This window comes from Scylla paramamosain, chromosome 24 (genome assembly GCF_035594125.1).
Source record: "Scylla paramamosain isolate STU-SP2022 chromosome 24, ASM3559412v1, whole genome shotgun sequence".
NCBI lineage: Eukaryota > Metazoa > Arthropoda > Malacostraca > Decapoda > Portunidae > Scylla > Scylla paramamosain.
In genome coordinates, this window is record NC_087174.1 from 7,224,212 (window position 1) to 7,244,973 (window position 20,762).

Consider the following 20,762-nt stretch of genomic DNA (forward strand, 5'->3'; position numbering starts at 1 on the left):
AGATAAGGATTGTGATGTGTAATATGTAATCAAGCTACTCTCGGCTCCTCATTCTTTACCAGTCAAAACAGATATTCTTATCCCCATCAATATGCACTTTCAAGTAATTATGTCTATTTGATTCTGTTAAATGTTGAAAAGACGCAATTGTTATGAAATCGTTACAGAATGTGATTGATCGCACCACTTTCATTATCAATCACTTTCAGATCTCTCTCTCTCTCTCTCTCTCTCTCTCTCTCTCTCTCTCTCAAAGATGTGTTCACTTTCAAAACAGAAAACGCTATCAGCAGATTCAATACATTCATTATGACTAAGATGAATTATATCAAAATCACCATCATGGAAAAGCTGTTTAAATCAACTTGTGTATCTTTCCAGGAACTCATCAGAAGCATCATTCGGTGACGCAACAACAACAAACACGTGGGCGTTGCCATGACAACTGTGGCGGCCAGAAGCTGCTCACCTGTCAACAAAACGTTACGACGCTGGGCAGGTGACTATACAAGGCGAGCATTCGTATCCGTGATGTATTTATGCTGCATTCTTAAAGGCTAGAGAAAAAAAAAATAATGTGATAATGCTACACTGTCCTGTTGGTCAAATGGATGAAAATTTGACGTTTCCAAATGATCTTGTGAAGTAGTTGCAAGAAGGAACAGTTTTAAGGTAAGAAAGCGGAGGGTAGACCAACCCTTTTATCAAGATGAATGGTTATTATTCGTTTTACTGGTATATTCATCTCTAAATGAATATTAATAAGTTAAGACAAAAAGAGTGATGTACACTTACTGACTACGAGTTCTGTCAGAAGTGAACTATGTTGTGAAACTTACGTGGTTTTATTGTGACAGTTCTGAAAGCCTTTTGTCGCCATCAGGACATTGAAAGATGCATGTAGATTGGGAGTACCTTCGAGGGGTGGCAGATGAGGCAGGGGACTGGGAGGAGGCCCAGCTGGAAGAGCTCTATCAGGTCAGTATGTAATGTCCTTCTTTTACAATGACATGGAAATACTGAGAGAAATTGATCAGAAGGTAGAGTGAATTAGCCATGGGAGGCCATTGGCAGAGGTAGAGCTGCTGGCAGGAGACACAAAGTTGAGTTCCGCAGACATCATGACCATAAAAAAAAAAAAAAAAGTTCAAATTCCAAGATAATTTTTGGGTGACTTTTTTACATCTAGTCATTATTACATATTTGGGTTTAGCTATTGTGTGTACAGTACCCATCTTGCAAGAATCAGTGGTGCATCTCCATTCTACAAACTTTCATCCAAAGCCTGTAATACAAAGATGTATATAAGTAAACTCACCATATATGTATATAGTATAAGATTGGGTTGATAAATGATGTTGCCACTGGCTGTGCTGCATGATTCTGTATGATAGCAGTTTCTTTTAGGTCAGTAAAATTAGCATGTGAGCTTTGACCCTCAAAAATCATTACCATTCTTCTTTTGTTCAAATTAAGGTTTCAGTAATTAAGGCAGTCCTCTTCTCAATGTCTGGCTTCTTCATAAGTTGGGTATTTATTCTGTTATCTGTAGGCTCTGGCTGGCATTACCAGGCTGCGGACACGAGACAAGACAGTAGAGAAACTGGAGATGCTGTTCACCCTGAGCCAGGCTGTGATGTTGGCCAAACACACACAGGTGAGGCCTCTCAAGGGATTGATGGTGAGGTACCTTTTTCTGGATTTTAGTAAGAAAATATAGGTTACTGTTTTGTTTTTTTTATACATATTTTCTTTGATACTACCCATCATAGAAACTTCTTTCTTGAGCAAATTTTCATTGCACAACAGCATATGAATAAATGGGATGAAATTGAAGGCTATTTAAAAATAAGTGTTTAAGATTTGTACATAGCTGTTTTTACCTTTCTTTTATTTAGTGTATTGCCACATCCCTTTTCATATCTGCAGGCCTCAGCCCTGGAGGATGAGCTAGGCCATCTGGCAGAGTCTGCTGGCCGTAGGGATGCCAAGAGAGAGCGAGAGCTAGAACAGGAGGTCAAGCGCCTGCAAAATTTGATTCAGAATGGAGCAGCTGTAGGAAAGGAAGATGATCATATTGCATATGTAAGTGAACAAATAGTTTATACTCAGCTAAGGTATATATATATATATATATATATATATATATATATATATATATATATATATATATATATATATATATATATATATATATATATATATATATATATATATATATATATATATATATATATATATATATATATATATATATATATATATATATATATATATATATATATATATATATATATATATATATATATATATATATATAAGATGAAAAGTGAGGAGACAAAGGAAAAGATAATCTAATTTTGAAAGCAAATTTACGAGAAGCAAGACAATATAAGAGAGTTTGGAGCGAGGTGAATATGATATATAATATATATGGAGCGATATGAAGAGGTTTGGAGCGAGGAGAGAGTACTGTAGAGAGCAGAGATAAGGATTGTGATGTGATATATATATATATATATATATATATATATATATATATATATATATATATATATATATATATATATATATATATATATATATATATATATATATATATATATATATATATATATATATATATATATATATATAATAGCACAGTAAGCTTAAGAAACAATCTTTCCACAGGACTGGTCATCCAGCTGGCGACTAAAGAAGAAAGAAATGGAAGAGTCACTTAGACAGAAGAACACTGAAATACAGCAATTCATGGATGATCTACAAGTGTGTGCAGAGACAATTTTACTAGCTAATTTTCTATCTTATAAATGTACTCTGCTCAGGGATTTTGTTACACTTAGAGTGGAATACTTAATTTCTGATTATTTACACTATAACTCCTCACTATCAGAGTTTCCAACTGTGATTTTTCAGAAGTCTTATTAAGTAATACACTTTTTAATGAACATGTATATATTAGCTCTTGAATAGTGCAATTTGGAAAAATGTTAATAAGAGGTCCAGTATTTACATATCACTAACTAACATCTGAACCTGCAGGCATGTGAGGAGGAGAGAGCAACTCTACGAGCATCAGTGGTTCAGCTGGAGGAGCGTCTGGCTGAGGCAACCAAGGAAATCTCCACCCTCACCTCAGACTACCTGCAGCTCAAGGAATCACACAAACATGTACAGGGTGTGTGATTAGACAAGCAATAATGTATTTATAGTATTCAGCAGTTGATAAAACATTGATGCTGAGACATAATGTGTGTAGGCTGCTGTGCTCTTTACTATTACTTTGTTATCTTATTTCATCAGTGATCTCCCATTTGAACATGCTTTTTCATTCTAACTTTAATGCATTCTTTTCCTTGTAAATATCCTATATCTTATTCTTACCTGTAAAGAAAGGAAGAGATGGGATAAAATTGTTTTGGATGATATATTAAGATGAAAAATGTAATCAGTGAGATAGAGTAATATTTTTGTGTAGAATTATGCACATATATTTGTTGTTCCCAGAGAGGCTCATCACAGCCCAGGGGGAGCTAGAGGGTGTTCGCAGCCATGTGGAGGAGCTGTCTGGTGAAAAGGCTCGTGTCCAGCACCGATATGATGAGTTGAGTGCTGCTGTTGATGCCAGAGTGGATCAGCTAGAGGTACAGTCATTTATAAGTAGAATTTTACTTTAATTGATTTGCTTATCTCTTTGTATATATTTGTACATATCTTTTTTTAATTTTTTTTTATTAATTGTAAGCTATGCTTGTACTATCTTATGTCCATATTTACTAGTATTCAACTTTTGCTTACAGTCATGAGTATTCCTTGCATGGACCATCTTTGCATTCAGATATTTCCAGTGTGTGTTTATATGTGTGTATTGGACCTACATATAACATACTGTCTATAGTTTCTTTTATAAGTCTCATTGCACCCATATTTTGCAGTCATACTCATTCTTGTTCTTATAATCATTGTAGGTTGTGGTGAGACAAAGAGAGGAAGAGTTGCAGAATGTGAAAGCTCACCTGCAGCAAAGACCCATGCTTGCCTCAGGTGCCCAGATTCATGGCGAATCTGTAAGAATTTTACAGCTGGAGAAGGTTAGTTTCCTTTTACAAAACTGTTGGAGTTATATAATCTGACCACAAAACCAGCCACTGCCTAGGCATTTAACCTGGGGACCTTCCACTTACCAGGTGGCTATGCTGCTCATTACACCATAGTACCCTTCGGTGACAAGTCACACACTGACCATTTACTGGCTATTTACACAGCAATGTTTCTGCATTTTTCCCTGGTGCTTTATTTCTTCCAGAAATCTGCAGTTGGTGATTGCAACATGAAAGTATCTTGTATGTGGTATTTTTTTCATCTCTGTATATCATATTAAATGCCCTTCATGATGTCCACTTAACAAATAGGCAGTCTGCATAACATTTTACCTTAATTAGATTTGCATCCATATACCAGTAAGGTAAAATAAACTGTTTATTTTCATTTATTCATGATATAAATATTGTCCTATATTTTCTATAAGTGCCAACATATATATTATTTAGTAGACTCTTCATAATTACTACAAGTGAGGAGTATGATACATACACAGGAACTGAAGGAGAGGGGGGAAGAAGTGAGTCATTTGAGCCAACAACTGAAGGAAGCAACCAAGGAGATGGACAACAGTGCACATGTCATTGCCCAGTTGAAGAAAGCCAAAGTGTGAGTAGTTAAATGTGAAACAAAACATTGATAAAGCACTAAAATATGAAGAATACAGTGGTAGATGAAAATTTAGGTCAACCAACAGATGTAAAAAGGAGATTATTCATCCAGAAAAGCAAATAGCATTGTACCATTGTTAGACACTTAGTAAAGCAGATAGACAACAGAAAATAACCAGTTTTTCACATGAGAGAGGAAAGGATGTATGTATAGCAATTAATTTAGCTGAATTTCAGTCCAGCAGCCAGTGTAGAGAGTGGCATCATAACCCAGCTGCGTGGTGAGCTGAGTGATGCCCGGAAACAGCTGCAACAGATGCGTACACAGCTGCTGGCTGCTGAGGAAGATGCTCAGCTCCATGCACAAGATGTGAGTTATTCTGTGCATGACAGTGATGATATGCTGTTTTGTTCGGAGTGTTGAGATATGCTGTTTTGTTCAGAGTGTTGAGTAATATGTATCTGTTTGCCATGCTCTGTTCATCTCTTACAATAAAGATACAAATTAAATTCATAGAGATGCTGTTAATTTAAGGAGTGACTGAGAAAACCTCCAGGAAATGGGACAATAATGACTTTTAACTACTTGGGCAAGACAAAAAATGTGAACTTAGTTCAGGAGTCAACAGACATTAGCATGGTAGATAATAATCTTTCTGTTTATATTCCAGCTGTCAACAGTAATTGGTGAGCTGCAGTCCCACCTTGCTGGAGAATTCTCCTTGGCAGATGCAGTGCGGGAGCTGAAGGAGGTGCGAAGTCAAGTACGGATGAGAGACACCCAACTCACCCAGTTGACAGGTCTTGTCAACTCCTTGCAGATCAACATCAATGATGTGCTGGATGAAAATTACCAGCTCAGGTGGGGATTTGCTTTCATAGTCATCTGCTTATGTCTGCATCTCAATATAAGTATATTATTTTAAAACAATGTTCTCTGGATGTATTTTTCATTTATTTATTATTTTTTTATGTGTGAAAGAGTATAGCCAAGGGGATAAAATGTAGGAGAAAAAAACCTGCTTAGTTGCCACAATGAAAAGAATGATAGGAAAAGATTTCCAAATTGAATGCCAGTTTAGTTCTTAAGATGTCTTGATATTCCTTTCTTGAAACAGTTCAAGTCATTGGAAGGGGAACTAACAGAAACAGGCTCCTGGATGGAGTTAGCATCTCCAAAGAGGAGAAAATTCATAAAATGGCATAGATTATCTAACTTCATGAATGCTGTACATATGTTTTACTTATACATATCTAATCTAATCTAGTCATGCTAATTTTTTGTTCTTTCTTTGTAAGAGGGGCTCTGATCAAAGGCAACAGAAGTTTGAAAGAAAAAGACCCACAAGAGGTGCAATTCCTCAAAAGAGTAGAGTCAAAAGGATTATCCAAAATTATGAGAAGTGATGTAATGTGTTAACCATAATCATAATACTGTAGTGTACTAAGAAAGCAAGTCTTTACACAGGGAACAGTTGAACCTTGAGCCCCGTGAAGACATTGACCTACCAGGAGTGAAGAAGACTCACTGGCAGGAGAGCAAGAGCATCATAGAGCGCCTCACCAGCCAGGTCAACAAACTGCAGGATGAGAAGGTCACTCTGCGTACAAAGGTTAGTCCATTGTTGTTTTTTTTTTTTTTTTTTTTTCAATGTAAGAGGGACACTGGCTTAGGGCAACAAATGTTTGAAAAAGAGACCCACCAAAAGTGTGAGTCCCTAAAGAGAGGTCAAAAAGGATCATTGTGTTTGGAGTCATTGGTGAAAATATGACTACATCAATCCATGCAAGAATAAAGTAATCAGTGAGAGAGGAAAAAATTGAATTTGAAAGTTATGTACAATGTGCTATTCTTCAGTTACTTGCTGTATAAGAAAAGAGGTTATTTTATATGATTTCAGTTGTGATTCAGGTATCTTTCTTCTTTGGTTTATTTTCTGTTTTGTTTAAAACTTTATTATTCAGTTTTGTTTTTCCTGTTTATATGAACCCTAGGAAGATATCAGTTGTCATTACTAATTATTAGTAATTTTGAATTGTAAGTGCAATGGCATAGTCTTGTTTTCTCACCCATAACATTGTGGTGATTATATTAGTAAAGCATAGTCAAATTTTTCAGATTTATGAAATGACCCGAGAGCTTTCCAACACCAAGAGTTCCCTGCAGCTTACCACAATAGAGGTTCCCAGAGCAGCTAGACCTGGTCAGTCACAGTGAAAATTCACATTATTTAATGTTTTTGCAGTTATTAAAGTAGTTTTCTAAAAAGAATATAGTGATACATTTTTTAAATTTTATTTAACCATATTAGGAAGGAATATAATAAAAGCTAACATCAGACCAGACTACTGATTAAATGTATTATTTTATAAACTATATTATCTAGTATACAGTATATAAGTTGGCTTAGGTGTCAGATTGTGAGGTGCTTACTAAATGAAGGACAAACTTGTATATGATATCTTGAATAAAGAACAAATTCATGTTATATTATGCTGTGAAATTACCAAAATAGGATCAGCCATTATCCATCTTGCAGTAGCTCTTTCCTGTTTCTCAAGCTTCTTGTAGTGTAGGAGGGAAAAGTTGTGGAGTAGCATTACAATAAGACAATTTTATTCATTGTGTTTGGAGTGTGCCATACCACCTTTTCTGCAGAGGCATCATCGGGAAAGCAGCTACAGTCTCTTGAGGGCCAGATCACCCATCTTAGTGATGCTGTGAGTCAACTTCTTCACCAGCGCCGGGAGGATTACACTGACCATGACACACAGGCACAACTGGAGGCACTGCAGGCAAAGTGTCTGAGGTGAGGATTGTATTTTCCTTTTTGTATCTTTTCCTTATTTACATTACAACTTTACAGAATACCTTGAATCATGATAAGAAAAATTGTATAGAGGAGAAGATTGCAGTCCTCTCGCTCTGTTTCTTTAAGTTACCTCCTCCAATACACAAGGAAAATGGATACACTTTAAAGAACACTGAAAGTTCCCCAGACCTAACAAGGTTGTGGTAGGGATAACATGTTGTGTTGTGTACCAAGTAACTGGTACCTTTCCTTAAAGATTTAATTTCCTTCAGGCTTGAAGGTGAAAAGGCTTCACTAGAGAGAGTGATTCAAAATGAGTTGATGAGGAAGAAACCTCCAGAAAAAGAAGAGACACCAAGGAGTTCCCCAGAAGGAGTTTACCCACATCCCATGCCAGAGCCAGCCAGCAGGTCTCCCACGGCTGCCTTGGACCAGCTGATCAAGGCCCTGGGTGACCTTCCGCCGTCAACAGAAGAGATTATTGCTAAACTCAAAAGCCAAGTCAATTATTTAATGCAGGTAATCAGTTATTTTCCTCTATTTTTTATGTTTTAAATTTAGAAAATCAGTTTAGTACTACCTAATATTTTTTTGTTTTGTTTTCTTAGTGGCCCAAAGTAATTTCTATTATATAATTTTAACTTTATAGTTTTAATTGTTGTGTGCTTTATAATGTATTTAGTGGACTGACTTTTCATCATGTATCTTTCACCCAGGAATGCAGCAAGAGAGAAGAAGAAATCAGTGAAAGAGAGAAGACAGTCGGTATCTACACTACACAGTTTGAGGATTTGAGAGTGCAAGTGTCAGATCTCAATATGCTGGTAAGTTGCTGAAACATGTACTTCATGATTGTTAGACATGAAGAAATGTCTCCCTTCCATAATCTTTGGAAGTGATCCTATGATACACCTATCTTACTGAGCTCTTTCTTATTTTGTCATCTATCAAGCCATGTGTACATAATATTGGCCCCAAATACTTAAAATCTAACATTTTCCAATTTTTCTCTCAGTATCTGAGACTTTTCCACTGATGACATACTTATCCTATTGAATTCTTTAAAGTCACACACACACTTTCTCTTAGAAACCATCACCATACTCTCCTCACTATTCACCTTCAGTTTCCCTCTCAGAATATTCATATGTTAAAATGTAAGATTTATAAGGATTTGAAAAGTATCTGAAAAATTTTTGTACTTGTCCAAATGTACTTTTGACTTCCTTTTCTTTAGGTACATGGCACATTACACTGAGGTTTGGTAATGCATCTCTATTATATACTGAACTCCTGATTTATTTTGCAGTTAGCCAGGGAGCAGGAGCAATGGCAAACAGAGAAAGATAGACTGGAAAAGACCATGGATGATCTGGAGGGTGAAGTGGGTGCCCTGAATGCCCAGAGGGAGGAGCTGCAGGCTGCAATTGACACTCTTGCCTCCTGCCAGCCAGGTGCTGATGCCAAGGTGAGATTTGAGCAGATGAGCTTTTTAATCCTGTTGTCTTTAGCTTGATTTAGGAATGTTCTGTTAAATATACTTTTCAGACTGTCATTTGCATCCTTTCTTTTCACATTGTCAAACTGATGCCAGTTCATCGTCACTTGCTGTGTTACTTAGCATCATCCTCTTCATATTTGTAGCTGGGAAGAAAACTTGCTGAGCTTAGATATGATTTAGAGATAGCAAAGCGTCTCAGTGCTAACCAGGAGAAGGACATTTCCTCGCTGCACCAGCAACTGAAGGAACGACTAGAGACTCTCCAGCAGAGTCTTCTTCAAGTACAGAAGGTATGTGGCCTCAAGTCTGGTGTTGTCTCAGCTCAGTCATTCATCATAATCATCTCATAATGTGCTTATGGTAACAACATTTCAGTAGGCTGACTAATGGAATTTGAATTGCATGATTGTATATATTCACTGTTACTTCAAGGGATATTTTTGTAAGGACAAGAGTAAAGTAATTTCAGCATGACAATTCAATAATGTTGTTCATGTTATATAAAGAAGCAGACAATTCTAGTTTTCATATTTCCAGGCATTATTGCATATGTTAATGAGTTAAAGTATGTAGTACTGCTGCCCACTCATTATTATGGTTTTCTATAGGGAACAGAACAACTGTTTTGGTGCTTCAAGATGAATCATTCATTTTTGGTTTACATGAACATTTTGATACATTGAAGTTTTCTTTCCTTGCACAAATAAAGCTTAAGCATGCAGGTGAGAAAGAACAAGGGATTTTGAAGCATCGTATCTACCAGCTTGAGAATGAATTGAGTCAGTGTGTTCCAAGGACAGCAGCTGACCAGACCTGTGCTCAGTTGGCTGCCACCACAGCCAAATACCGCTCCCTTCTTCAGGCACAAAGCCACATGGTATGCACTAAGCTGTATGTTTGATTTTCTTTACTGTGGTCTGGTGTCAACTTGTTCAGAATTTTGTAGAGGCACTGAATTCACAAGTACAGGAATTAGTAAAGACAAGAATAATGATAGTTTGCTTGGGAGGAATGAGGGCTTATATTCAATACACAAAGAAGAATAATCAAAGAATGATAGAGCTAAAAGAAAAAAAAGGTTAACTATGTGAATAAATCTCAAATGGAGTTTCTTTTTTCCTCACCTCAAGATGCAGGAAAAAACTCAAGGGCAGGAGCTTGAGGCTGAGAAACAAGAACTACTACATGAACGGGAACAGTTATGCCAGCAGCTGCAGAGTGCCAGAGAGAAGGTTCACTCCCTCCAGGCCTCTCTCAACCTGGTGGGAGGCAGTGCCACACCAGTCCAGGTAACATCTCTGGAACCACCTGGAACATGATGTAATCTTGTTGCTTTATTACCTTATTTCTGCTCTCTCTTTTGGGTGGAGAACAACTGTAGCTAAGCTTCTGTTCCTTACAGTCTAAGAAGACAACTTAAAACAGTTTCTAATATACAATTTTAGAATCAGCAGACTTATTCACATGTCTAAACAAAAAAATGGCTCCAGTTTTATTGTAGTGCATCCTTCCAGCCACAGATTGCTCTGCTTTCAAAGCAGCTGGCAGCTGTGGAACTGCGTGAACTGGCAGAGAAGCAGAAGGCTGAGCATGCAGCAGTCATGTACCAGAGCATTAAAAGTAAGAAAACTGGCCTATTTCTTGTTGTGATCTCCAGCATTATGAAACTCAAGACTTTGGTAATATTATTTTTCCTTCTCCTCCACATGTACATGTATACTTTGCTCTTTTTTTTCCACCTAACATGTTGGATTTGCAGGAGAGTGTGAGGAGTTACACAGGAGGGTGCAGGAGCTAGAGAACTCACTTGCTGCCACTTCCAAGATGAATCTCAGCCTGCAGACCACTGAGGCTGAGTTGCGGCACAGCCTCCAAGGTGCTATTCTGCCCCAGGAGTATGAGAGTGTCATGAAGAAAGTGGGAGATCTCACCAATGAAAAAGTGTGTGTTTTGGTTTTTGTAATGAATGTCACCAGAAATGGTACTGATTATTATTTTATAACAGACAGCATTCTTTACATGTGGCATGTACATTTTGATAGAATGATCTGCTGAATGGAAAATCACATGTGACAAATTTCTATCTTAAAGTAACATCATTGCTTGACCAGGTCCAGCTGTCCTCCAGCGTGCAGCACCTCAAGGCAGCACTGGATGTGATGGACATGCAGATGAAGCAGAGACAACTGCTTGAGTCCATCAGTCAGACCGAATTGGACCAACTCAGACAGGAGACTCAGGATCTGGCTGCCATCAGTGATGAACGCTCTAAAATACGTAAGATGCAGTTAAATTTTTATGTACACTTGCGGTTATTTATTTTCTTCTTGATAAGAGTTAGATTGTTATACCAGCTGAGATTGTCCTTAGAGTGAGGGTGACCCAGACAAGACATCATGTTTATTTCATTATGTGAATGAAATTATAGCGAAAGAGGTTCTCAGTCCTCTTGTTCCATTTCTTCAAGTTACAAGGAATAGTGGCAATATTTCTCCAAAATGACCACAGGTTGTGTGACTAGGTCATTCTCCCTACCACTCAGGGGACTAATTATGTAGATTGGTTTAACTTATATTAAAGCAAATGCAATTATTCTATTTTACTGATGAGAATGAGATCTTAGTACCTAACTCCCTCATTCCAGATTATCTTCATCAAGAGATAACTTTTCTGAAAGTCAAGAACCTGGAGTTAATTCATCAAGTAGAAGAACTGAAACTTGTGGAGGAGAAGCAAAGTGCTGAGGTGTTCCATTTGGCGCAGCAGGTGAGGGACAGAGAGCGTCTGCTTGAGACTTCCACTGACACCAGCCGGGCCAGGGCCACTCGCCTCCACCTCATCATTAGAGACCTCAGGTGAGTACTGTGCTGCTCTATTTTTTGGCAGTTTGTCAACTGTCTGTGCATTATGTAATGCTTTGAAGAATGGTCATGAGACAATTCAGGATGTTCTTTATGTGTTGTAGTGGAGCTTACAATGTTATGTCTTCATGAGGATGTTTTGAAAATTCTGAAATTATTAATTTATTGTGGAGATGATTCTTTAAAAACAAAGTGCATAATTACCTTGATATTCCAATAATATACTTGTCATTTTTTTATTTGTTTGGTGCAGGCAACAGTATGCAGGTGCTGTGCCTCTGTCACAGCAAGAACAGTTGGCTGACATGCTGGAGACAATGAGGCAAGAGAGAAACAGTCTCCAGGAAGCCCTTCGCAGTGCCCAGCATGACAGGATGGAATCTCACATTACTCTTAGACAACTCAAGATAAAACAGGAGGCTCTGGATGACCTCAAAACAGCCCTGTCATCCTCCAAACCCTCTGGTCATGTGTCTGGTTGGTGCATCAAACTAGAGGAAGCCAGACTGAGGAATGTTGAACTTGAAGAAAAGGTGCAAGCATTTGAGTCAAATGAGAGTCTCCATCTTAAACTGTTAGGGAAAAAAGAACAGAGGATAAGTGAGTTGCAAACACAATTAATTAATTTGGAAAAGATGTGGATGGATGAACAATTGGTGTGTGATGAAAGAGAGGCTGAGCTGAATGAAGCCCTAGCAAAGCATGAGAAGAGACATAAGGAAGCAGTAATCAATAGAAAGACTCTAACATTTCTTGATGTTCCTGACACGTCACTGCCACTGTCAAAGCAGCTCGAAGAAACATTAGATTGCTTGAGGAACAAAGTAACATTATTGGAAATAGCAGATAAAGAGACAGAGAAACTGAAAAATGAAAACAGTAAAATTCAGAAAGAACTCAGAGAAAAAGAAATAGAAGTTATTGCTAGAGACAAAATTATCAATGAATTACGACAACTGGGTAAGGCCACAAAAGAGTCCACCAGCCATTCCAAGGAAAATGAACATTCCAGAGACACAACAGAACCCACTGTAGTCCAGCCTGATGACGAGAGTGTGAAAGTGGTCATGGAGGGGCTGAAGGAGCGCCTCTGTCTGAGCCAGAACACCATCACTCATTACCAGAACCTGCTTGCCAGAGAGCATGAGGAGAGACAAGTCCTTATTGCTAAATATAAGGATGAACTTTACCATATGACTCAGAAACGTGATGAGACACAAGCCAAGGTGCGTGAACTTCAGTCGCAAATTGATAGCATTCCAACCCATGACTTTTCTTCCTCATCTTTGAAACAGGCACAGACAATCCAGATCCAGAATTTAGAAGAAACTATGAAAATGGTTGAAAAGCAGCTAAAAGAATCCAGAAATCAGTTGAATGCCTCAGAAAAGAAGGTAATGGAATTGGAACGTGACTTGGCAATTTCTCGACGTGAGCACGCAGAGGAGAAGGACCACATGGAGGTTTCCAGTCAAGTACGAATACAACAGCACCAAAGGGAGGTGGAAAGACTGTCAGGTGAGATACACAAGCTGCGTGCAGAGAGGGATCAGATGCAAAATGAGATAAGTACATTAAAAACTTCAGCCAGTCGTACACCTTCAGCCATCATGAGAACACTGGTGGAGAAGTTGAGGGATCAGCTTATTGAGAAAGAGAAACAGGTGGCCAAGCTTACTATTGCTGTTAATGATATGAAGGAAAGTATATCACAAGAAGAAGCTAAGCAGCAGGAGGCAGACCCAGTGAATATTGAAAAGGAAGTATCTCAGGTTACCAACAGACTGACTGAATCTTTTAAAGCAGAACTTGAGAAGGTTTCAGCTGAGAGAGATGAACTACAAAAGAACTTCAATGAGCAGAGCCTCTCCGTGAGAGAAATGAAGGAGAAAAGCAGTGCAGAAATAGGAGATTTAAATCAAAAAGTTAAAACACTTACAACAGAAAAGCTGAAAATAGAAAGACTCATGCTCCAGCAAAAGAATGCAAACAGCAGTCTAAAGCAGCGACTGGAAGACATGGAAGGGAGGTCTGCTGCAGCAGTAGCACGAGTCATCGAGAACCTGCAGGGAAAACTTGAGAAGATGGAAGGCACTGAGGAGGTCCAGGAGAATGAGGCTCGCAAGGCCAGGAGCCATGAGCAGGTGGTGAGATGGGAGGAGAGGAAGAAAGTAAAGGCTGCAATCGACAAATTGAAAGCTCGAATTAAAGAACTAGAAACTGCTCTTGAAGATAATGTAAAGAAACTCACCACCAGCAGAGAACTTCTGAGTAGGGTTGAAAAAGAAAAACTTTCTCTTCAACATAAATTGAACAATCTAAGTAAATCATCAACAGAGAAGCTGTGTCGTGTCTGCCTGAAAACCCTCGACTCTGTGGAAATGGGAAGTGCAAATCCAACCCAGCCGTCCCCAGGCCCCCGCAGGCAACCCATCAGGCAAGCCAGGATCAGCCCATCCCCTGAGAGAACACCAGCAAAAAAAATAGCTGGAGGCATTGAGAAGGAAGATCATACTCCTTCAGTTTCCCATGCATTACAATCAGAACAGGATGAAAATGAAATTAAGTTTAGACTACAGCTGAAAAAGGCATTAGAAGAGAAGCACAGCTTAGAGTCAAGGCTGCATGATGCTGTGGAGGAAGTTGCTGCACTAAGATACCGTCTGCAGCAGAAAGAGGAGGAAGAGGAGGAAAGACTCTTGACAGAAAAGAAAAGCCCATCTGGTCGACGCAAAACAGGGGCAGCTGTGGTCTTGGAGTATGAGTCACGCATCACCACCCTGGAGGAACAGCTGCGCCAGAAATCCAGACTTCTGTCACATGTGAAGGGCGTGGTACAGGAGGCTGCAGCACGGGAGGAGGCTCTGCTGAGGGAGAAGGAAACACTGCTGCAAAAATTGACGTTGTTGGAGGGCATATCTGAAGACACCCCCTCTGCACGGCTGGTTCATGAGTTGCGGCAGGCCAGACTGACAGTGACCAGACTACAGAGGCAGCTCGACAAACTCCAAAACAATGGTTAGTGGCATGGAGGGTGTAAAGGGTTGGAGCGGTGTTTGCAGACTACTATTCTATTATTGTATTATCCTCGTGTGTGAAAAATGTGGTGATAAAAAAAAGTTGGATTAATTACTATTTTTGTATGTGTTTCAGTAATGAAATTGAAGTTCCTTGTTTTGTGTTTTCTTCTGTCACTAGGGTGCGTGTTTAGTAGTTGTATACTGCCTGTTATTGAAATGGTAAGAGTTGCATTAATTCTCTCATTTCTTCTATTATGTATGTTTCCTTCTTATGTAGGTATAGTATGAATATAAATTTGTATGACTGTATACCTTCATACCATCTCTTACCAAACCCCTAATGCTTACATATCTTACTACACCTCCTCCTCCTCCTCCTCCTCCTCCTCCTCCTCCTCCTCATCCTTTTGTACTCCTCATTTCTCTTGTCATTTTTTTTTATCTTCTTCCTATAACAAACCATCACAACTCTCTCTCTCTCTCTCTCTCTCTCTCTCTCTCTCTCTCTCTCTCTCTCTCTCTCTCTCTCTCTCTCTCTCTCTCTCTCTCTCTCGTAATGAGGAAGGAGGTTGATGTCATAATGGCAACATATTCCCATCATTTAGCTAGCGGCGGGAAGGAGGGGGCCGTCAGGTGGAAGAGGAGAGGGTCGAGGAGCAGAGGAAGAGGAAGAGAGGGAGGAGAGTATAGAAGGGAAGCAACAAGAGGAGAAGAGGAGGGATGGGAAAATATACTCATTGAGGATAATATGTGACTTCTAAGTTGAACAACTGTATTTCTGTCAGAACCTCTTCTCCTTTCTGTTTTCCCGTCACCCCGTCACGTCAACATTCCCCTTTCATCACCATTCCCGATAAACCATCTCGAGTATAATAATAGTAATGGATTTTTAAAAATTAAGATAGTTCATTTATTCATATTTTGTCGTTTGTTTGTATATTTATCTATTTATCTATGTATCTATCTATTTATTTATTTTTCTTTCGCTGTGTATAACAAACAAGTAATGCCTTGTTTGTGATACCTTGTTGAAAATACACTTTACTGTGCATTTACACATGGGGAAATGAATTTGCTGAAAAAAAAAAAAAATGTATATATATATATATATATATATATATATATATATATATATATATATATATATATATATATATATATATATATATATATATATATATATATTAGATATATTAGCATTAGAATTTTGACAAGTAATGTCACTCTTTTGTCATTGTTATTATTATTATTATTATTATTATTATTATTATTATTATTATTATTATTATTATTATTATTATTATTATTATTGTTATTATTATTATTATTATTATTATTTATTTATTTATTTATTTATTTTATTTTTTTCATCTCTATCTTTCCCTTCACCGTTACCTCAGTGATCCATAATGCAAACATTACTGTCGCTACATCTCTGTACTGCCACATCTTCCCATCATCATTAATACTGCTACACCACCCACCATCATCACCACCACTTCCTCCCATCATTATCACCACCACCACCACCGTCCCTCGCCACACCTCATTCCCTCCCTTTCCTTTTCTCTCATTGTTATCATTACTTCTACTCCATCGTCTCTTTCCGGAGCCCCATAAACAGGATGCGATTATTGGCCAGAAAAGACAATAGAAACTCAGCTTCTGTTTGAAAATATAAAACCTATTTTCTGCGAGCGGACAGTGGCGTCGAGCGGCGAAAAAGAAGGGAAAGTGAGAATGGAGGGAGGGAAGGCAAGGGAGGAGAGAAAGGAAGTAAAAGGCCCATTAAGAAGGTCATAGGATAAAAGGTCAATCAATAATATACATTGTACTCGACGGGCAGACAGTGCTAAGCCATTTATATACTTACGACACGGATTTCAATGGGGATCGGATACAAAATTCGACCTTATGGGAGAAGAAAGCTGCTTCAGATGTATAGAAACTGGAGGTGCGGAGTAGTAAATTATAGTACGTATGGCATTAGCTTTTGTGAGGGCGTGGAATGGTGCAGTGTGGAGAGAAATAAATCGTGGAGTGAGGGAAGAGTTAATGAAGAGGAATGAATGGAGTAAAGTGGAGTGAAGTTGAGTGAGTATAGTGATATGTGAGTGCATAAGTGGATGAAGTAACCGTCATTCCACATCCTTCAATTTTTTCTTATTTGTTTTATCTATTTATCTATCTTTTTTCTTTCTATTTATCTATCTATCTCTTTCTATCTATCTATCTATCTATCTATCTATCTATCTATCTATCTATCTATCTATGTCCATCTATCTGTCTATATGTCTGTCTGTCTTTCTACCAGTCTATCTATCCATCTTTGTCTGCCTTTGTCATTCTGTCTAGCTATCTATCTATCAGTCTATTTATATTTTAAGTATTTCTAAAAGGAAGTTATGAAATAGTAAATTACTATATATGACAAAGGATTTTGTGAGAGAATGGAGCGGTGATGTGGATAGAGTGAAGATTTGGGAAGTAAGGGTGGAGTTGGATGAAGAGGAATGAATGTAATAGAATGAAGTTAACTATAGAAAAATGCGTGAGTGGGTGAAGTAACTGTCATTCTACATTCTTTTACTATTTTTTTTATGCGTTTCATGAATCAAAGGCGGCTACATAAGTATATTGATTAAAAGGTAACAACGTGACTTATCGCGGTCTGTTTATCTTCTTCCTACACACCCGAGGTTTGGCACACACCTGCTGGTATCAATGACCGGAGTGGTGAGGCCTTCTTGTTGCTGGTTTATTATTATTATTATTATTATTATTATTATTATTATTATTATTACTATTATGATTATTGTTGTTGTTGTTGTTGTTGTTGTTGTTGTTGTTTCTGCTGTTGCTGTTTTGTTGTTGTTGTTGTTGTTGTTGTTGTTGTTGTTGTTGTTTCTGCTGTTGCTGTTGCTATTTCTTCAATGATTCTCACGTCTTCTTCTTCTTCTTCTTCTTCTGCTCCTCTTCCTCCTGCTCCACACGTCCATTATTTTTTCTCTGTTGCTGTGTTATTGTTACCAACACTCCAGTAGTCTCTTCTCATCCCTCTCCTTCCATTCCTCTCCCTTGTCCTCCTCGTCCTCCTCCTCGTCCTCGTCCTATTCGTCGTCTCTTGTTCTCCTCGTCCTCCCATCAACAGTTCACCACTTGTTCCCTCCTGATATAAAGCCGCCCTTGTATTCTGTTTCACCGCCTATAGTGTGTACCCCGGATCGGCAGACACCAGACGCTACCCTCCCTCCCTCTCCCTCTTGCCTCTGTCCTTCTCCCCCTTCTTTCGCTGCCTCAGTATTCTCTTCCCCAGTACACCCACATATTCCCCCCCCCCCCCAACTCTGCCCTCCATTACTCCCACGTCCCCAGCTCACGTCCCACAGAGCTCTTGGCGTCTCGAGACCTGACGGGTATAGACGAAGAGGAGGGATTTATGACGATGGCAATAACGACGTGGAAGATGATGAAGACAAGGATGAATGAGTAGTTGTAGTAGTACTCAGATGTGTGTGTGTGTGTGTGTGTGTGTGTGTGTGTGTGTGTGTGTGAGAGAGTTTGATTTGTGTGGCTTGTGATACGCTTTAGTTATCTGGGTATAAAAAAAGTAAATGAAAATAGGAAAATGTAAAATGCAAAAATATGGGTTTCTGCCGTGGAGTTTTGCGAGAGAGAGAGAGAGAGAGAGAGAGAGAGAGAGAGAGAGAGAGAGAGAGAGAGAGAGAGAGAGAGAGAGAGAGAGAGAGAGAGACTGGAAGGGAGGGTGTGTTGGGGTCTAGGAAAACTTAGGAGGAAAATCATGTACGAGATAAGAGTAATTTTGGATTCAGAGAAGAGGGATGGAGTGGACGTGAGGGGTGGGAGCATAAAACCAGACATAATGAGGATGTTGTGTGACTCACTATAGGAAAAAAAGGATCTAATCGAATATATAATAATCAAACTGGGTGCTGCGACGGAAATGTTGAGGAAAAATAAGAGGAAAGGCCTTCAAAAAAAAAAAAATGATAAATACAATATGAATATAGATACAGAGGAAAAGAGTAAAAAAAAAAAAAAAAAATCTCTAGGAAGGCAATGAATAAATTTCGCGGAGAACTATGATAAATAATATGATGTAGGAATATCGGCTTAAATCACAAAAAAAAAAAAAAGAAACAAAGACGAAATTAAATATAAAATTAGAAAAAAAAAGGTTAATAGCGTGATATCATAAACATAGATTTCGAGTTAAATTACAAATGTTGCATTAATATTAAGAGTAAAATAAATTGCCATGAAAATAATAATAGAGGGATCATGTGAATATAAGAACTTACACTCAGGAGGAATACAAAAAGACTGAATTCAGAATGTATAATGTGAAATAGTAATTAAATGAATGAATCAATAAATCGATAAATAAATAAATAAACAAATAAAGAAAGAAAGAAGAAAAGGAGGAGGAGGAGGAGGAGGAGGAGGAGAAAACACGCCCGTGAGTAAAAGAGAGAGAGAGAGAGAGAAAAAAAAAAGAATAGGGAAGAGGACGCAAGAGGAAGGAAAGAATAAAACAACAACCGTGAATATACGAAAGAGGAAAAGAAGAGGGAAGAGGACGCAAGAGGAAGACGACATGAAGTAATGAGAGCCACTTAAAATGTTCCGAGCGGAGTTATATTAGGGTACGCCACATGACCGTCCCTCCCCTCCACTCCTCCCATCCCTAGCCTCGTACAGTAGTCCCTAACCCACATGGCACGGACGAGAGGAGGCACCACGCTCTCTCAGCCACCCAGCACATGTGTAGCTGTCCACTGCTAGGTAACGGACATTCCAGTCTCACTCTCTAAAATTACGTACTTTTACTCATGTGTGTGTGTGTGTGTGTGTGTGTGTGTGTTTGCTATTGATGGAGTAGAATTCTTGTTAATCTACCTAGGTAAAATACTAAAAACCTTCTTGTAAACCCAATTTTTTTTTTTATCACATCCTCTAAAACGCTCCATTCTTACTTTCTAAAATGCGTACAACTCTTATTCAAGGACTTATTATTTTATGCGTCATTCCCTCACCAGGACTGTTTTCAAAGGCCACATATTCTCATGAGTGTTTTTGCCATTGGTGGTGCAGACTTCTTGTTAAACTTATTAAAATACTAAATGCTTGCTTATAAATCCAAATAACTTCCATTACAACTTGTTAAATTTAAGAGATAGGACGGTGAAATGTTTTGGGAAAACGAGTTGGTTGCTCACTAATCTCTTCCACTCGTGCTGTTAATAATAATAATAATAATAAAAAAGTTAGTAACTGGTACATCACAGGTTTTTATTTTGGTTTATTTGTCATTGTATCAGTACGTAGTTGTTATTTCGCTTTGATTTTGATCTTTTTATTTGTTTGTTTATTTATTTATTTATTATATTCATTTTATTTATTTGTTTATTTATCAATTTTATTTGGTATTTTATTTTGTTTTTTTTTATTTATTTATATTTATTTACATTTTCCTTTTTTTATTTTGTTTGTATCCGTGGTTTGCTTTATAGCTTCTTTATAGCTCCTTCAGACTTCCTATGATATAACAAGTGCCTACATAACACACATAGAGAGGACAGACACTATAGTACACGCGCGGTTCAAACACGCGCGGGAAGAGATGCACCGTGACGTCACCGGTGAGGTTGCCACTTTCCGCACGCCACGCAGAACCACACTAACTCAAATCAGAATTTCCCCCCTACACTAATACACCACTTTACATAAACACACCTAAACCTGCTTTCTATAATTCCAGAGGACCTTATTTCACTGCAGAGCTGGGTAACTTACTTGTTTATCTTGCTAACAGGAAACATTGGGAGCGA

At 38.2% G+C, this 20,762-nt stretch overlaps 1 protein-coding gene across 2 annotated transcripts; it reads left to right on the plus strand.

The window, feature by feature from the left end:
* The first annotated feature begins 535 nt into the window (after positions 1–535).
* LOC135112676 (centrosomal protein of 290 kDa-like) lies at positions 536–15,064 on the plus strand. Of its 2 annotated transcripts, none has more exons than XM_064027323.1 (25): positions 536–672; positions 858–978; positions 1,553–1,657; positions 1,930–2,085; positions 2,674–2,769; positions 3,046–3,181; positions 3,511–3,647; positions 3,972–4,094; positions 4,601–4,713; positions 4,953–5,085; positions 5,387–5,577; positions 6,184–6,328; positions 6,835–6,919; positions 7,375–7,525; positions 7,801–8,047; positions 8,245–8,352; positions 8,838–8,996; positions 9,173–9,319; positions 9,739–9,906; positions 10,160–10,318; positions 10,544–10,649; positions 10,789–10,970; positions 11,141–11,306; positions 11,674–11,884; positions 12,144–15,064. In XM_064027323.1, exons 2-25 carry the CDS (start codon positions 895–897, stop codon positions 14,911–14,913), a joined length of 6,078 nt encoding a protein of 2,025 aa, XP_063883393.1. In that variant the 5' UTR covers positions 536–672; positions 858–894; the 3' UTR covers positions 14,914–15,064. The 2 variants fall into 2 exon arrangements, with proteins under 2 accessions (XP_063883393.1, XP_063883394.1); XM_064027324.1 differs by having other exon boundaries at positions 884–978.
* Positions 15,065–20,762: the final 5,698 nt, after the last annotated feature.

Coding starts and splice junctions, on each gene's coding strand:
- LOC135112676 (XM_064027323.1), top strand. CDS start 895: ATGCATGTAGATTGGGAGTACCTTCGAGGGGTGGCAGATGAGGCAGGG. Junction 2,770..3,045: donor AATTCATGGATGATCTACAA/GTGTGTGCAGAG, acceptor CTGAACCTGCAG/GCATGTGAGGAGGAGAGAGC. Junction 3,182..3,510: donor ATCACACAAACATGTACAGG/GTGTGTGATTAG, acceptor TGTTGTTCCCAG/AGAGGCTCATCACAGCCCAG.